Genomic DNA, 18862 nt, shown 5'->3' with positions numbered 1-18862 from the left:
TTTTTTTCCCCCCTGATTACGGAGTTGTCCTTGTTTTCTTTAATCCTTACACAAGGTAAGGAGGTGGGGTACCAAAAGTCACAAATGCAACTAGAATGGGAAACACTTGATTTTAAAGCAAGACTGCACATTTTTAAAGGGACTCAATAAACGGAGGAATGCTGGCAAGATCATTTCCACCAAATGTCTTATCTGCCTGCAGGATCTCAGGGGAAAAGATTAATAGCAAAACTTAAGAAATGTTAAAAAGCCAGTTCCTGGAGAGTCTCAATGATCAAAACAAAACAAAGTCACTCTGTGAAAGGAATGACCCACAGAAACCCACCGTGGAGTGGATGCTTCATCACAAGAAAGACATGGCCCAGCCCTCCTGCTTGTCCCAGCTCTCCGAATGTCCCAGAAATGCAACTCCAACCCAGGAGTAGAGGAAAGAGCTGAAACAACACTTCAGATATTCGCGATGGTAACTGTAAGTCCTACCTCATAATCATGACTCCTCTTTTCCATATTTGGGCCCCAGCTTCCCTGGATGTACTCCACAAGCCCTCACAGACATTATCTAATGCTAAGCAGATCAGCAAACTAACCATTAAGTACTCTGCTTTTTTCTCTATGCGCCCTGATTTAAAGCAGTCTGCACACAATCTTAAAGAAGTGGTCGATTCCCTTGTGTGTTGGGGAGATGCTAAGATTTCTCACATAGTTTAGGTCAAACAGGAAGCTCTTAGGATGTCAGGAAGTCTGTCTTTAAACATCTCAATTTGATTCCAACAGTGAAGTTTTCAAAGCTGTCACTATCCCCCTTCTCCCCCTCACGATACAACCAAAGGTGACAGATTTATCATGAAACCACTTCAGTAGGTTTTTTCTCCCTAAATACCTGGCTGTCCTCAGCCAGGGTGACTCTAATCCAAGTAGTTTGGTGTGGGGTCTGGAAATCCATAGCATTCAAACTTCTCCAAGTGACTCAGGGGGCCAAGACAGCCCCCAAATAGAGGGCTGGCTGAAAAGGGCCAGTTACACTCTGGCTACTAAAAGAAGCATCAGTCTCAGCCTTTCCCCACCCACCCGGCCAAGACTCCCTGAGCCCGAACTTGCACTTGGGAAAGGACAGATCACGAAGGCTGGGAGGCATGACAGAGTTTGAGAAATTCAGGCTACACCATCATCCGACTTCAGAATCTCCTAGGTCGTGTTTCGTTTTCCCTTTGCAAGTGGGAGAAGCAGCAGCGGGAGGTCACCATCAGACCTCAGAATCCACATCCCATAGTTTGTCAGGATCTTACTGATGAAGAAGAGGGCCAAATCCTCCTCCCTCCCTCTCGCCCTCCCATAAACTATGAGCAGTCAGATTAAATGTAAAGGGAGTCAAAAGACTAAACACCGCCTGTTTGTTCAATTAAAGAAATACATTTTTCCACTCGTGCTGGCAACATCAACACTCACGGAACTGCGCATGTTTAAAAGCTACCAGCCACATTCAATTCCTACCCCAGCACACCAGCAGGACCGGCAAAGTTTCTGAGTATTGAAGAGCTCTACACGGACCCAATGCACGCCAAGATAAATCATTCTTAGGATTCGTAAGAACTACTAATTGCATCCATTTTTAAAAATCAATATACTTCAAGAAACTTTTTAAAAATTCATATGGTTATTTCTCTTGTTCAAATAACTTCATAAGAAATTCACAGGAAGTCGTGGTTCCAAGCAAATGTGGCTATGTATTTAAACACACGCACACACACAAAATCTCTCAGTAGCCTAACACCCAGCTCAGCAAAGATTCCTAGCAGGTTCTTAGAACCTGGCAAATTAGGGAATCCCTCGTGCTACTTAAGACCTGTGTTGTTGCCGTTTTAATGTAGGCAAAGCCACACTGACAATCTGGTACCCCTGTATCATAGTACAATTAGGAGTGAGACAGCATGGATTCAAGATAAACCACCCACAGGTTCGAATTCAGCTCTGGCGCTATCTGCTCTCCCCTGGGCAACTTATTTAACCTCTCTGGTCCATGGAAAATGTTGTGTAAGAATTCACTGTTTTTCCTACCCAGAACGTAATACCATGGGGCTTTTCTTATGGCTCAGTGGTAAAGAATTCACCTGCCAATGTAGGAGACATGGGTTCAATCACTGGATCAGGAAGATCTCCTAGAGAAAGAAATGGCAACCCACTCCAGTATTCTTGCTTGGGAAATTTCATGGACAGAGGAGCCTTGTGGGTTACAGTCCATGGGATCGCAAGAGTCAGACATGACTTAGTGACTGAACAACAACAACAACAGAGTACCACGAATGGTATAGACAAGAGAACTATGTACACAAGAGGCACTCAATTATTACACCCAGACTGCATTTCCTTCAGTGAATATTTCATTACTTAACATGAGCAAACTTTTGGTTCTGTCAAGAAAGGTGCCTGTGGGAAAGTTTTTTTTTCTAATGGCAATGGCAAAAATAAATAAATAAACCAGAAATCAATGAATATATAAAGTTCTCCCTCTCAAATCGTGTACTTAAAATGGTTTATTTATATTATGACATTTATTCTTAACAAAGAAGCATTATTATAGAAAAAATTATGTAAAGTATTTACCACTTTTTTCCACTCGTGCTGGCAGCATCAACACTCACGGCACTGCGTATGTTTAAAAGCTACCAGCTACATTCAATTCCTACCCCAGCACACCAGCAGGACTGGCAAAACTTCTGAGTATTAAAGAGCTCTACACGGACCCAATGCATGCCAGGTGAAAAATGCACTTTATAAAACAGCAGACTGGTACCAGTGACATACAGTTATTGTGATCACAAATGCTGATTTCCAGAATGCTGAGGGCAGGCAACTACCAGACAATAATATTGTCTTCACAGTATCAATGTTACACTGTAATATATGCAGTAATAAGACAGCAGAGGGAATTGGGGTGTTGAAACTATTTAAATTACCAATCTTCATCTGATTTAAGCACTCATGACAAATGAGCAAATGATAGATTATTCAGTGTATTTATTAAATCCATTTCCCTGGGCAATTTCACTAGCCAACACTCTACAATAAACTGAGTTACCATAAGATTTAAATGATTTTTTTTTTCACCAGAGGCTCATTTTAAGAATACCCATCCTTCCAGTTAGTTCTTACAAGGCAATCATTCAAAGAAGGGCTACTGGTGTTCAGACACCAAGGCTGACCTTTAAAAGAGCTACAGTCTTCACCAAGTTAAATAACCTCTCTGGTTTCAATTTTCCTGTTTGTAACATGAGGAATAATCACTATTTGGGGTGGGGGTCTGGGGGTGAGGATTAGCTGAATTTATGCACATTCTCTACAATTATGAAGAGGAGTAAGTAACACTCCCTTAATGGATAAAGAATAAGACTTCTACTCACAACAGCAATTCACGTTCCTTTTCCCTCTATGTCAGGTCCTGAAGTAGCTATTTAAATTATTATTTATTAAATAATAAACTCTCACTGTACCTCAAAATGTAGGGAGAGAGGAGTAATTCCTGTCTGTGTTTAAAAAACAGAAGAATGAGAGCAGGAAGAAACCCCATGCACTACTTCCGCTCTGGGTTAGTCTTGACAGTGACAGCTGCAAGGGTCACTCTCATCAGCAACATCCCCATAGTGCTGTGACCTTCTAAAGCTGAGGGGATCCAAGGTTGTTCATGGCTCAGGGCCTTTGCACTTGCTATTCTCTACTCAGATGGCCCTTAGTCACAGAGGAGCCTCATCACTCAGGTGTGAGCTACAATGTCACCTTGCCCCCGAGGCCTTCTCTGATGACTCTGGATGAAACAGAAACAGCTCACACACTCCACCAGTCACTCGATCCTTTCCCCCTCATGTATTTCTCTGCTGCATGTTTCATGATCTGTGATTTTTTTGCTTGTCTGTTCTCATGTTCTCTTTCCTCTGTTAGAATATATACTCCCTAAGGGCAGAGACCTTGTGAAGTGCATTCCAAAACTGGCACCTGGCACATGAAGGGCACTCAGTGGACAGACCTAGGTAATCTATGTGTTTGACAGTTTCAACACTCTGGCATATCTGCATCTGGTTCTGATGATGGCTTTGCCTCTTCAGACTGCATTTTGTGGCCTTCTGGCATGCCTTGTATTTTGGGGATTGAAAGCCAGACATTTTGTATAGGGCAGTAGCTACTGCGGAGAAGGCAATGGCACCCCACTCCAGTACTCTTGCCTGGAAAATCCCATGGACGGAGGAGTCTGGTGGGCTGCAGTCCATGGGGTCGCTAAGAGTCGGACATGACTGAGCGACTTCACTTTCACTTTTCACTTTCATGCATTGGACGAGGAAATGGCAACCCACTCCAGTGTTCTTGCCTGGAGAATCCCAGGGATGGGGGAGCCTGGTGGGCTGCCATCTATGGGGTCGTACAGAGTCAGACATGACTGAAGCAACTTAGCAGCAGCAGCAGCAGCAGTAGCTACTGAGATAAATGAGCCCCTACTAGGGGATTTATGCTAATTTAGTCAACAGTTGGGCTATGTTGCCGTGTATTGGTCCCAAGGACATTAGAAACTTAGAAATTCCTCTGGTGATTCCCCCACCCTTGACTTGAGGGGTTCCCTTTCTATTGTTCCTCAGACAGAACCTGTCTCTAGTAGCTCTTCCTGTTGAAATCCACTGTTGTTAACTCCTGGAGGCTTCCTGGCATGCTGGGGGAGAATGGGTTCTCAAATATTCTGATCCCCAGGCTTTGGAATGCACATGGGGCCTTCGTCTGAGGGTTGGGGATTTGCCTTTAAAGTGCTTCTGCTCCTCACTCAGGGGCAGAGCCCCTCACCCCTTCCCTCAGCTGCAGGGGGTGTCCTCCAGTGTCTTCAGTCCACAGCCTTGAGGCCCTTCTCCAAGCAGAGAAAGACTGCGAGGTAGGGGCTGGGGCTGAGTGGAATTCCTGCCTCCAGCTGCAATGGTATTTCACCAGCGCGCTCAGACCGCATCCTTCCCCCCACAGAAGAAACCTTCTGTTCCTTGAGGGACAAGGATCTAAGCAGATTTCTCAGTGGTTCCTGAGACAGTACCCCCAGCCCACACCGTGAGTTTTCTCTGGATTTTCCCCAGGCTTTGCTGTGAGAGCCAGGTGGGCTTCTTGGCAGGAAAAGCCTAGGAAAGGGTAAGACTCCCTTCTACCCCACCACTGCCCTGAGGAGCTTCACAATGGTGTTAGCCTACACTCAGCCTCCAGCAATCTGTCAAAACGCAAGCTCCATCTTTCTACCTGCTTCTGTGGCGCCTGGTGGCTTCTGTCTCGAGTAAGCAAAAGTCTTGTGTCTCAGAAAGTGCCCTCCTCTCTCTCCAGATTCTGAAATGACTGTTTGCTCTGCAAACTTGTTCTCTGTTCATTTCTAGTCTGTCCAGATTTTTTCTTGTAAGTGTGGGAGGGACATTTTTGCAACTCTCTATGTCTCTGAGCTGAAATCAGAAGTCTCTTTACTGATTTTTAAAGAATCAAAAGTAGGTATGACAAAATGGTAACATTTGATAAAACTAGGTGGTGGGTAGGTAGATGTTGCTTACATTCTCATGCCCTTCTATATTTTAATAGATCGGTAACATTTCAAGTTTAAGGTGTGGGTGGCCACAGTGGGAAACGGTACTATAATATAAATAGACTGAGATATGTATACATTTGGTTCTTGTTCAACAATACATAGAAGTCTCCTGAATTTTAAAAAATAACCATCATTTTTGGCAACACCTCAGAAACTGTTATGAAAAAATTTAAATCACCCCAATACCATTCAATTTTAGTGTCAAAGTAAAAGAAGAAACTAAAATAGAAAAATTAATGTCTTAAAAGAGAACAATTTATTTGTGCATGTTCATAAATCAAAGTACATGACAATATTACATGTTAATTGATTCATTGTCCTTTAAACTGATAGCCAACCATTACTATTCATATTCATGGGAATTTGAAGTTACTAATGCATGTGCCTGTGAACCACAGGTCATTCAACAAGTGCTGGGTCCCAGGCTGCAGTATATCAGGCAACACATGGGAACCTAATATCACACACCTTAAACCTCAGACTGCCATGTCTCCCCTTATCTGCGTTCGTAAATTAATATAACCTTTCATCGCATATGAATGAAAGCAGCAAAGGCTCAGTAAGATCCATCTCGTGGAAAGAACTTCCTCTTTTTACTTAAATAATTCACTACCTTAGATAATAGCAAGTAAATTATATGCTATGAAAAAAATGAACCATTAAAGACTCCAAAACTTCCGATTAATCTTAAGGATTGTATATTCAATTCAATTAAACTAGATGAATATTTAACACACTTCTTCTCTGTACTTACAACCATTCTAGCCACTCTGGGGGAAAAATGGGCAGACATGAATAACCTACCAATCTCTGCCATCACGACAGACCCTGAGACGGGTTGCAGGGCTGAGAGGAGCCTGCGTGACCACAGCCAGGGGATGGCAAACGCCTGGCATAGACCAAGAAGGGCCCTCCAGTTAAGTTTCATTATCAAAGAAGGTGACTTTTACTTATTTTTATGCTTTAGTATTCACTTGTATATGCCAATTAAAAGGAAATCATTTTCAGTAGAATGCATCTTCATTCGGCTTTTTTTGTAATGAATGAAGACAGGCCTAAGCTTGGCTGTAATGAGCCTTAAATGGGATGACTCCACCAATGATGAATCTGTAGCTTTAATCACCATGTGTGGTTCTGTTAGATGCACTCCAGGTAGAACTGCAATCAGGGTGACCAGTCAGACAGCTAAATAACACTTTCCCCTGCCTGAGAACCATCACTCGTCAACTGTGCTGTGTTGTTACCACAGCTGTTTACCTTCCTGCACTGCAATAAGCTCGAAATTAGACTGCACCTCCAGCTCAAGGGCTGGGGACGATGTTTAGCTGAAAGTTGGCAGCATCCTAGTCTTAATGGTCACCTTAAAATACCTGTTAATGGAATCCATTCAAATTCAAGTTTTAAAATAAAAGGGTGAGTTAAATTGAATAAAAAATATCACAGGCTATAAGAGAATAAAGGCATATAGATTTTTAACCACCACTGACAGGAGAAGCTCGCATTATAATTGCATAGATTATATGTACCAAAGAGAGCATCTGTCATGTGACATTTTGAACCAAATAACACACACTCTCTGGAAAAAAAATATCAATAAGCACAAAGAAGCAATTTCTCAACAGTTGAAAGAAACCACACAAACCTGACATGCTCCATAGTCAAATACTTTTCAAAGTTCATATTATGTGTCATCAGAGTCTAATGTCATAATTACTCATTTGACACAGAAAAGCTGAAGCTACTTTCATATGGCAGATGTACTTTTTTGTAGTCAGGTTGACAATTATTCCAGTTTCAAGATTTGGGGAGAGAAAAGTTGTGCACACACTCATGATTTTGCTGCCAAGAGGAACAGTTAAAGACTGAACACAAGGCAAGCTGTGAGCAGATACAGCATGACCAGCAATAAACCTGATTCCTTTTCTATTTGTGCCCATGAAGGCCTCAATATTAAGTGTGACTACAGGTCTAGCGGCTATAACTCGATAATAATTACCATGTTAAACAGTCATAAGGTATCTTCTACCTACAACCTGCCAACCTATTGATTCGGATACCATTTCTTTACTATGAATCTATGTGGTCAGAAAACAAATCCCAAGTGACCAAACACTTCAGTAGCTGGCATCACACTGCAGACAATGAGGTGTTGTCCAAACACACTCGGCTTTGCTAAGACCACATTCATGTTTTATCAATGCCAATTATAGTTTATTACAGTCATGACTAAGATGCACATCTACAGTAAGTCTTTTAAAGATAATTTGAATTTTTTTCTTCCACAATGTGCAAAAACCAGTCCTTTTTCATTGTCACCTAGCCCCCCACTGTACCGATACTCGTTATCTCACATCTTGACCATGGCCTTGTTTTACAGCCAGGAAAATTACAGCCCTGAGAGCTTCAGGGCCACCACCAAGGAGCTGTCCTGCCTCATTCGAAGAAAGACTGGGTGCAAGAGGAGGCGGTGGCCAGAGTGTCCCCACACCACCTGGGAACGCAGTGGCACTGCAGGCTCCTCACTCTGGACCTCGATCTGGGACCACCTGCCTCAAGAAAGCCAGGGCAGGGCATGTTTTGGCTCGGACAAGCTCGCAGCTCACAAACGCAGACCAGCCTGTGTTGTTTTCCACCCGGACACCCAGACACAGGATATCATTTCTGTGTCACTTTTCTTGAGAAAAACCTGGTGGTCCCAGAGGAAGGATGACAACAAATGAAACTCTCCTTCCTCCGTGACGAGCAAAACAGGCAGCCAAGGGCTAACAGGGCCCAACGCCACGTACTTCATTCCACAAATAGCTGAACGCATCCGTGTGTGGCTTTTGCGTTACTGTGTGCAGTGAACACTCATTAAAGACACATTCACTTTTCCACCTTTCCTCTCCCTGAACCTCCCTCAAGAACTTCTTGTCTCATCTTCCACAGGGGCAGAAAGAAGAGGAAGTTTACCCCTGAGCCTGGGAGTCAGGGGGTGGGGGATACATTATTTCAAATCCCCTTGGGAGTTAAGAAACCAAAGTGAAACCAAATGTCTCCTGGGCAGCCCATGAGGTGTCCTGTCCACATAGAGCTTCAGGACAGACCTTGTGTCTCCAGCCTCCTCCCCAGACCCTAGGTGGCTTTCAAGCTGAGGTCACACTGCCCACCCCACCCCCCACCAGCTCTTGCTAATCACTGCCGTGGGGTAGGGTCAGTGCCTGTTGCTACCTGTTTCTGCTCTTCTCTCGGGCATCTGGGCTCAGAAGCTCCCTGCCAGGCTGACTGGGATGAAGGGCGTCACAGCCTGTGGCACTCCCTGTGCCCTGTCCCCACCTGAGCCCTACCTCCATCTCAGCACCACTGCCCACAGCATCCAACCGGAAAACTCTCATCTCTGTATCTTCCCAATCTCTTAGCATGGCTAAACACTTGTATTAACAGCTAACATTTGCTGACTGATTAATAAGTATCAAACACTTCTCAGTTGCCTTACATGTGTACTCTCGTGCATTCTTCCAAGGACACTAACTAAAAGATATACCGTTGTCAGCCTTCCCATTTTTCATAAGAAGAAAGAAATGGACACCTGGGCAGAAGGATCAAATGGCCTCCCCAAGGTCTCAGGGCTAATAAATACAGAGTCCAGCTTCTAGACCACCAGGCATGACTGCTCCAGGTCAAAGCACACTGAGTCCTGGGCACAGACCTCAGTAAGGACATGCTGAACGTGGCTGACCTGACCAGGCTCACAGGTCACAGCAGAAAAGGCTGAAATGACCAAGTAAAAAGACAAGGCCATGGTAAACTCTCTTCCCACACACAGTGTGTGTACTATGGGGAAGGGGGAATATTGGCTTCTCGATATGATCCACACTATAGACACTTTCATGCAGATTCGTCTACCTGCACCATGAAAAAGAAATCTTAGATGAAAATATGATTTTTAAAAGGTCATCATCAAGTAAAAGTTGAATGGATGAGTTGAAAATCAAAAAAGGAGAAGTTTAGTTACCACACAACTTGTTCACATATGAAAACTTTTATTCTAAAAATTACCATTTTTATTTTAAACGACTATCATTTCATGTCCTTCAATAAACTTTGGAAGATGGCATTCATTCCGTAAGGCCTTCTTGAATAAAGATTTTATGCACCGCATCAAATTTACTTTGTGCTATAAACTTGGAATGTTCTGCTTCCTGGTTTTGGAGACACCAACTTTTTTTTTTCCCCATATCAAAATTTATAAGCTTGAAGAATTTGTACATTTGGCAGGCGTGTAAAACTAATTTTTTAAAAAAAATTCTAACTCTTACAATGTGATTTAAGAGCTCCAATACTACTGATTAGATTTTTTTTAAATATTAGAGATATTCTGTATGTAAATGCATGAACATTAGAGAATAGTGTTATATTGAGCAGTTAAGAATAGTAGCAGTTTTCCTTTATATGCCCAAACTTGGACTCATTCTGGAGAGGGGTAGAAAAGCCCCTGCTAAAAATTCCCCTTACATCGGGTGATATATTATTAATTATTATTAATAACATTATTAATAACAATAGTAACAATGTGCAGTTCACACCCCATGCTGGGAGCCACCTGGGGAGAGAGTCTGGGCCCAAGTGACCACTCTCTCTCCGGGCCTGAAGCACCTTCTCCTACTTTCAGAACATTCACTTTCCTGAATCTTCTCCTCCCCTTCTGACCACTACCTATCAGTCTCAATTCTGGTTTTACTTTCAACACTGTAGTGGGAGGAAGGGGCACAACTCCTCTCTTCTCTGACCTCACTCTCTGCCCTGGTGATCTCGGCCAGTCTGGGCTTTCAAAGACCCCTAAATTCCTGTCTCTAGCCTTGAAATCCAGACCCACAACTTCAATCTGCTTCCTGGGACTCAGTACCAAAACCTTGCCATCCCCCCTCCCTCCTCCGTCTTTCTCACCACACACAACCAGCCTTATGCGCAAATCCTGGTGGCTCTACCTTCAGAAGCATCCAGAATCTGACCACTTCTTCTCTGGGCTCCCCAGGACTCCTGCATGGGCCTCCAAACCGCCCTCCCTGCTTCCACCTTTTGTCCCCTGCAGTTTGTCCTGAATGCTGCAGCCGGAAGGAACCAGTTAGAGCACCCCAGTCACACCACTTCACTGCTTGCACGATTACTTCCCATCTCACTCAGCGTCCCCAGGCTTAGAGTAGCCCGACCAGACCTGCAGCTCCGTGACCTCTAAGCCCTTTCCCTGTTGCTTCCCTCTGGGTCTCTCCCCTCAAGCATACTAGTCTCTGTTGCTCTTCCAACACACCACAGACTTTCCTTCCTCAGGGCCTTTGCATGTGCTATTTATTTTATTGCCTCTGACCGAAAGGTTCTCTCCACAGATCCCCACAGGGCTCCCCTCCTCACTTCTTGAAGTCTTGACTTAAAGGTTACCTTTTCAGTGAGGCTTGTGCTGGTCTCCTTATCACAAACTACAATCCCATGCTCAACATCCCATACCCCCCCCTCCTCTGCTTTTCTTCCCACCAAAATATTATGTAACTTGTTCATTATGTTGATAGCTTATTGTCCATCTATCCCACTAGGATGTAAATTCCATGAGAGCAAGGATTTTTGTCTGATTTGTTCAGTGTCTTCCCTAGTAACTATAACACAGCAAACACTCAATAAACGTTTGATGAATGAATGAAACTCAGACAGCTTAAATAACTTGCCCAAGGTGGGAAAGCTCAGCTCTCACTCCAAAACTAGTGCTGAGTCACCATTTGTGATGAAATAAAGATGCTTTATCACTACACACTCAGATAACTACAGACCTGATAAAAATTTGAACCAAGTTACACAGCAAGGGTTACATACCATTAACCCAGCTCATTTGTTACTTTCATTATTTGCTGCTTCCTGATACTCTTTCCGAAGACAAGAGGGATTTAAAAACAATTCAGAAAAAGTAACATACGTCTGGGAGCTACTCCCATCACAAGAAGTCGAAGGACTGAATGCACCTCAATCTCTGAGGTAAAGTAAACAAATCAGATGAAAATACATAATTTTCCATTTTAAATCAACTTTCAAAAATCTTAGAAACAAAGAAGCCAAAACCTCCACTAGTAACATTTAGCATTTTCCACACACACACACACACGATTTGGTGTTTGTGTAACATGCTGCATATACAATTATGTAGCCTGCTTTTTTTCTCTCATAGCATATACGTAGTTTCTATATTACTGCATAGATCCTTGTGTGTGCATGCTCACTCAGTCATATCCAATCTCTTTTGTGATTCCATGGACTGTAGCCTGCCAGGCTCCTCTGTTCATAGGATTTCCCAGGCAAGAATACAAGAGTGGGTTGCCATTCCCTTCTCCGGGGGCTCTTCCTAACCCAGGGATCGAACCCACATCTCATGTGTCAACTGCATTGGCAGAATTCTTTACCACTGAGCTACCTGAGAAGCCACAGATCCTTACAGCCCCCAAATTTAAGGCTATGTGGTATCCTGTCAGCAGGCAATGCAATTCTAAGCTAGTATGGACAGAGGAGCCTGGTAGGCTACAGTCCATGGGGTCGCAAAGAGTTGGACACAACTGAGCGACTTCACTTTCACTTTCAAAAAGGAAAGCAAAGAACATAAACATCAATTCGAATTAGAACCCCAAGACCACTTCTCAACAGGCCATCTTCAAGTTGACTGCTAGCTCCACCACTGGATTTGACACAGGTGTATCTCGCAGAGCCAGGAGCATCAGTTCCTTTGGCAATCCTCGGGCCATATCACTTCCCATACCAGGAGCTTAGGACCACCACCATCCAAAGAGTAAGAACTAAGTTCCCAACCGTGCCAATAACCACAAACATCGGGAAACAAGCAACAAAGATAGTCACTCATTCAACAAATATGGAAAAGCATCACTGCACCAGGCACGGAGACACAATGCTACACAGAGGCCACAGCCCCTCAGTCCAGGAGGGATGCTGGACATTCGTCAAAGAACCACAAAAACAAATTTCAAATTTTAAGAGTGACAAATGTTAGGAGACAAAAATCACTCCACAAAGACTCGCAGAAAATGGAGAGACAAAGCTGGAAAGAAGGGTGGGAGCTGCAGCCCATGGGTGGACCATGTTCAAGAGCTTAATCTCTAGCCTCAAACCAAGGAAAAGCCAAGGAAGGATATTTCAAGTATGTGCAGTATCTGGGGAAGAGGGTGTGATCAGATTTGTATTTCAAGACTGTCAGTAGAACCTCAAGGTGAGGCAAAAGCAGGACAGCCGTTCAAGCAGTCTTGGGAGGCGTTTGCTCCAGCAGATGTGGCCCAGGCAGTGAACTAGACCCAGGCCCTTTCATCAGCACTGTCTCTAAGGTCCCCGACCTCCTGTGGCCCACCTCACCACTGTCTTCCTCCACTCTTCTTTCTTTCCGGTCTGCTTCTCTCATTGTTCTCCAGACCAACCACAGAGACGTCAAATAGTGATGCCTCCTGGTGTCTGCACAATGGGCAGGGCTCCACTAAATTCCAGCCATGACCATAACAACACAACAGATAAGAGAATCTGACCTTGGGAGAGAGACCTGAGATACCCAGGACAGGCTAGAGAACTAAGCCTGAGGAAAGTGGGGGGAAGGGGTTGGTTTGGTTTTGAATTTTTCTAATTTAGTGGAAAACAAGGACAAGAGTTAAGAATCCTAATATATACCTATACTGGTACTCACAAGCAGAGATGCAGATGGCTCTGGGGTACAGTCTGAATATGGGGTTTTTATAAAGCTCCCCAGCTGATACTCATGTACAACCAAAGGGGAAACCCACTGGCAATATTATTTTTTAACTTTTTATTTTGAAATAATTATGTACTCCAAGGCAAATTTGGCCTTGAGGTACAGAATGAAGCAAGGCAAAGGCTAATAAAGTTTTTCCAAGAGAACACACTGGTCATAGCAAACATCCTCTTCCAACAACACAAGAGAAGACTCTACACATGGACATCACCAGATGGTCAACACCGAAATCAGATTGATTATATTCTATGCAGCCAAAGATGGAGAACCTCTATACAGTCAGCAAAAACAAGACCAGGAGCTGATTGTGGCTCTGATCATGAAATCCTTATTGCCAAATTCAGACTTAAATTGAAGAAAGTACGGAAAACCACTAGACCATTCAGGTATGACCTAAATCAAATCCCTTATGATTATACAGTGGAAGTGAGAAATAGATTCAAGGGATTAGATCTGATAGACAGAGTGCCTGATGAACTATAGACAGAGGTTCACGACATTGTACAGGAGACAGGGAGCAAGACCATCCCCAAGAAAAATAAATGCAAAAAAGAAAAATGGCTGTCTGAGGAGGCCTTACAAATAGTTGTGAATAGACGAGAAGTGAAAAGAAAAGGAGAAAAGGAAAGATATAAGCATCTGAATGTAGAGTTCCAAAGAACAGCAAGGAGAGATGAGAAAGCCTTCCTCAGCAATCAATGCAAAGAAATAGAGGAAAACAACAGAATGGGAAAGACTAGAGATCTCTTCAAGAAAATTAGAGATACCAAGGGAACATTTCATGCAAAAATGGGCTCGATAAAGGACAGAAATGGTATGGACCTAACAGAAGCAGAAGATATTAAGAAGAGGTGGCAAGAATACACAGAAGAACTGTACAAAAAAGATCTTCATGACCCAGATAATCACGATGGTATGATCACTCACCTAGAGCCAGACATTCTGGAATGTGCAGTCGAGTGGGCCTTAGGAAGCATCACTATGAACAAAGTTAGTGGAGGTGATGGAATTCCAGTTGAGCTATTTCAAATCCTAAAACATGATGCTGTGAAAGTGCTGCACTTAATATGCCAGCAAATTTGGAAAACTCAGCAGTGGCCACAGGACCAGAAAAGGTCAATTTTCATTCCAATCCCAAAGAAAGGCAATGCCAAAAAATGCTTAAACTACTGCACAATTGTACTCATCTCACATGCTAGTAAAGTAACACTCAAAATTCTCCAAGACAGTCTTCAACAGCACGTGGACCATGAACTTCCAGATGTTCAAGCTGGTTTTAGAAAAGGCAGAGGAACCAGATATCAAATTGTCAACATCCGTCGGATTATCAAAAAGCAAGAAAGTTCCAGAAAAACATCTATTTCTGCTTTATTGACTATGGCAAAGCCTTTGACTGTGTGGATCACCATAAACTGGAAAATTCTGAAAGAGATGGGAATACCAGACCACCTGACCTGCCTCTTGAAAAGTCTGTATGCAGGTCAGGAAGCAACAGTTAGAACTGGACATGGAACAACAGACTGGTTCCAAGTAGGAAAAGGAGTACGTCAAGGCTGTATATTGGCACCCTGCTTATTTAAGTTATATGCAGAGTACATCATGAGAAATGCTGGGCTGGAAGAAGCACAAGCTAGAATCAAGATTGCCAGGAGAAATATCAATAACCTCAGATATGCAGATGACACCACACTTATGGAAGAAAGCGAAGAAGAACTAAAGAGCCTCTTGATGAAAGTGAAAGAGGAGAGTGAAAAAGCTGGCTTAAAGCTCAATATTCAGAAAACTAAGATCATGGCATCTGGTCCCATCACTTCATCACAAATAGATGGGGAAACAACGGAAACAGTGGCAGACTTTATTTTGTGGGGGCTCCAAAAATCACTGCAGATGGTGACTGCAGCAATGAAATTAAAAGACGCTTACTCCTTGGAAGAAAAGTTATGACCAACCTAGACAGCATATTAAAAAGCAGACACATTACTTTGCCAACAGAGGTTCCATCTAGTCAAGGCTATGGTTTTTCCAGTAGTCATGTATGGATGTGAGAATTGGACTATAAAGAAAGCCGAGTGCTGAAGAATTGATGCTTTTGAACTGTGGTGTTGGAGAAGACTCTTGAGAGTCCCTTGGACTGCAAGGAGATCCAACCAGTCCATCCTAAAGGATATCAGTCCTGAATATTCATTGGAAGGACTGATGCTGAAGCTGAAACTCCAACACCTTGGCCACCTGATGCAAAGAACTGACTCATTTGAAAAGACCCTGATGCTGGGAAAGATTGAAGGTGGGAGGACAAGGGGACGGCAGAGGATGAGATGGTTGGATGGCATCACCAACTCAATGGACATGAGTTTAAGTAAACTCCAGGAGTTGGTGATGGAGGCCTGGTGTGCTGCAGTCCATGGGGTCACAAAGAGTTGGACACAACTGAGCGACAGAACTGAAATGACCTGAATTATGTACTCACAGAAACTTACAAAATGGTGCAGAGTGCCATGAACCCTCCACCCAGCTTCCTCCAGTGATGGCATCTCACATGACTACAGTACAATATCAAAACAAAGAAACTGATGTGGGTACGATACTGATAACTACACTACAGATCTCATTCACCTCTCACAGTTTTTGCATGTACTGATTTGTGTGTATGTGTGTATAACTCTGGAGAAGGCAATGGCACCCCACTCCAGTACTCTTGCCTGGAAAATCCCATGGACGGAGGAGCCTGGTAGGCTGCAGTCCATGAGGTGGCTAAGAGTCGGACACGACTGAGTGACTTCACTTTGACTTTTCACTTTCATGCATTGGAGGAGGAAATGGCAACCCACTCCAGTGTTCTTGCCTGGAGAATCCCATGGACAGAGGAGCCTGGTGGGCTGTCGTCTATGGGGTCGCACAGAGTCGGACACGACTGAAACGACTTAGCAGCAGTAGCAGCAGTGTATAACTCTACACAGTTTGATCCAGCATACAGATTTGAGTAATCACCATCACAATCAAGATACAGAAGTGTTCCACCTCCACGAAGTAACCCCCTTGTGCTATCATTTCATAGTTCTACCAGTCCTCTCCCCACCCTGTCACTGTCCTTTAGCAGTTAATCATCTGTTCTTCAACTCTATAATTTTGTCTTTTTGCAATGTAATATAATCATACAATATATAACATTTGAGACTGGCTTTATTCCCAAAGCACAATGCTCTTGTGACCCATCCAAGTTGTTGCCTGTATTCATTTCTTTTTACTGCTGAGTACTATTCCATCATATGAACGGACTAGACTGTGTTTAACCATCCATCCATTGAAGGACATTTAAGTTATTTATAATTCAGAACTACTATAAATAAAGCTGTGCTGCCATGAACATTCTTGTACAGGTTTTTGTGTGGACATACAATTTTTATTTATCTGAGATGACTGTCCAAGAGTACAATCACTGGTTGTACTGGTTGCCACTTGTCATGTGGCAAGTGCAAAGTCAGTTTTATAAGAAACTTCCAAACTGTTTCCCAGACTGGCTGAAACCTTTTACAGTCCCAGCAGCAGTGTATGAGAGAACTTTCTGTACACCCTCGCCAGCATTTGGCATTACTACTGTTTTTTTGTTGCAGCCCTTCTAATGCTTATTCTAATAGATAAATAGTACTAGTATCAGTGATACATAGATCAATAGATACAGTCTCATTGTCCTTTTAATTTTCCTTTCTCTAATGGCTAATGATGCTGAACACCTTTTCATGTGCTTACTTTCCATCTGTATATCCTCTTCAGTGAAATGTATGTTCACATCTCTTACCCATTTTTAATTGGACTTTTGGACTTAGTATTGCATTTTGAGAGTTCTTCATTCATTCTAAATATAAGTCCTTTGTCTGACATATGGTTAGCAAATATTTTCACTCAGTCTGTAACCTGTCTTTTCATCCTCTTCACAGAGTTTTTCACAAAAGTTTTTTTAACTCTGAAGAAATCTAATTGATTGATTTTTTATCTTTAATGTTCTGTTGGTGTGATGTCTAAAAACTCTTCACCAAGGCCTAGATCCTAAAGATTTTCTCTTGAGTTTAATTCTATAACTTTTATAGTTTTATGTTTTACATTTAGATCTATGATCCATTTTGAGATAATTGTTACAAGGTGTAAGGTTTAGGTAGAGGTTTATTTTTTGCCTCTGGCTGTGCAACTGATCCAGCACCATGAGATGAAAAGGCTCTTTCCTTTGTTGAACTGCTTCTGTACCTTTGTCAAAGATCAGTTGGGCATATCTGTGTGGGTCTATTTCTGGGTTCTTTATTCTGTTCAATTGACCTATGTATCTCCACCAATTCCGCATAGTCTTAATTACTTTAGTTATTAAAGTACGTCATAAAATAGAATAGATGCCTTCTACTTTGTTCTTCTTTCTCTAAATTATTTTACCTATTCTAATTCCTTTGATTTTCCAACACACACATCATGTCCATGTTTTCTTAGATTTATACCTAAGTATTTTAATTTTTTAGGATAGATTATAAATGGTATTGTGCTCTTAATTTGGGTTTCCGTATGTTCATTTCTAGGACACAGAGATAATTTTTGTGCATTGATCTTGTATCCTGTGATCTTGCTGAATTTACTTATTAATTCCAGGAGTTATTTTTTGATTTTGGGGATTTCCTACACAGAGAATCATGTCATCCACAAACAGGGACAGTTTTTATTCTTCCTTTCCTATTTGTATGTCTTTTATTTCTTTTCTCAGAATGGCACTGACTAGGATATCCAGTACTGTGCTGAATAAGACTAGTGACAGCAGAGATCTTTGCCTTGTTCCTATTCTCAGGGGGGAAAGCATTCACTCTTTCACCATTCAGTATGATGTTAACTGTAGATGCTCCTTATCAAGCTGGGGAAATTCCCCTATATTCCTACTTTACTTAGAGTTTTCATCATGAATCTTTGTTGAATTTTGTCAAGTGATTTTCCTGTACCAACTGATATGATTATCTGATTTTTTACTCCTGTAATCTGTTGATATGGCAGATTACATTAAGTGATTTTTAAACAATGAAGCAGACTTCCATATCTAGAATAAACCCCACTTGGTCACAGTACATAATTCTTTTTATATGCTGCTGGGTTTGTTTTGTTAGTACTTTGTTGAGGATTTTTCTGTCTATGCTCTTGAGCGATACTGGTCTGTAGGTTTTTGGTACTGTCTGTCTAGTTTTGGTAATCAAGTTGCAATGACCTCATAAAATGAATAAGAAGGCATTCTCTCCTCTTCTATTTTCTGGAGGAGATTACGTAGAATTGGTGCCTGTTCTTTAATTGTTTAATGGAAATCTCCAGTGAAACCTTCTAGTCCTAAAGATTTCTTTCTTAGAAGCTTTTAAATTATCAATTAATTTCTTCAACAGTTATAGGACTGCCAAGACTATCTATGTCATCTTGGGTCAGTTTTGGTAGTTTGTGATATTCAAGGCAACGGTCCATTTCATCTAAATTATCAAAATGTATGTGTACAG

The 18862-nt window shown here is 42.3% G+C and overlaps 1 protein-coding gene across 2 annotated transcripts in view; it reads right to left on the bottom strand.

Moving 5' to 3' along the window:
• Positions 1-18862, bottom strand: part of SH3KBP1 (SH3 domain containing kinase binding protein 1) — a 332811-nt gene that overhangs the window by 257428 nt on the left and 56521 nt on the right. Inside the window, exon 1 of one of the 2 annotated variants that reach the window (XM_070365437.1) lies at positions 10558-10597. The exons of the other annotated variant lie outside the window; for it this stretch is intronic. Within the exon in view, the coding sequence (XP_070221538.1) occupies positions 10558-10569 (12 nt within the window). The 5' untranslated portion in view covers positions 10570-10597. Of the gene's footprint in view, positions 1-10557; positions 10598-18862 lie in introns of those variants that run through there. 2 annotated transcript variants of the gene reach the window in all.

This window comes from Bos mutus, chromosome X, assembly GCF_027580195.1.
Source record: "Bos mutus isolate GX-2022 chromosome X, NWIPB_WYAK_1.1, whole genome shotgun sequence".
NCBI classification, from domain to species: domain Eukaryota; kingdom Metazoa; phylum Chordata; class Mammalia; order Artiodactyla; family Bovidae; genus Bos; species Bos mutus.
The sequence above is the reverse complement of the archived record's forward strand: the minus strand, read 5'-3'. Positions and strand labels throughout refer to the sequence as shown.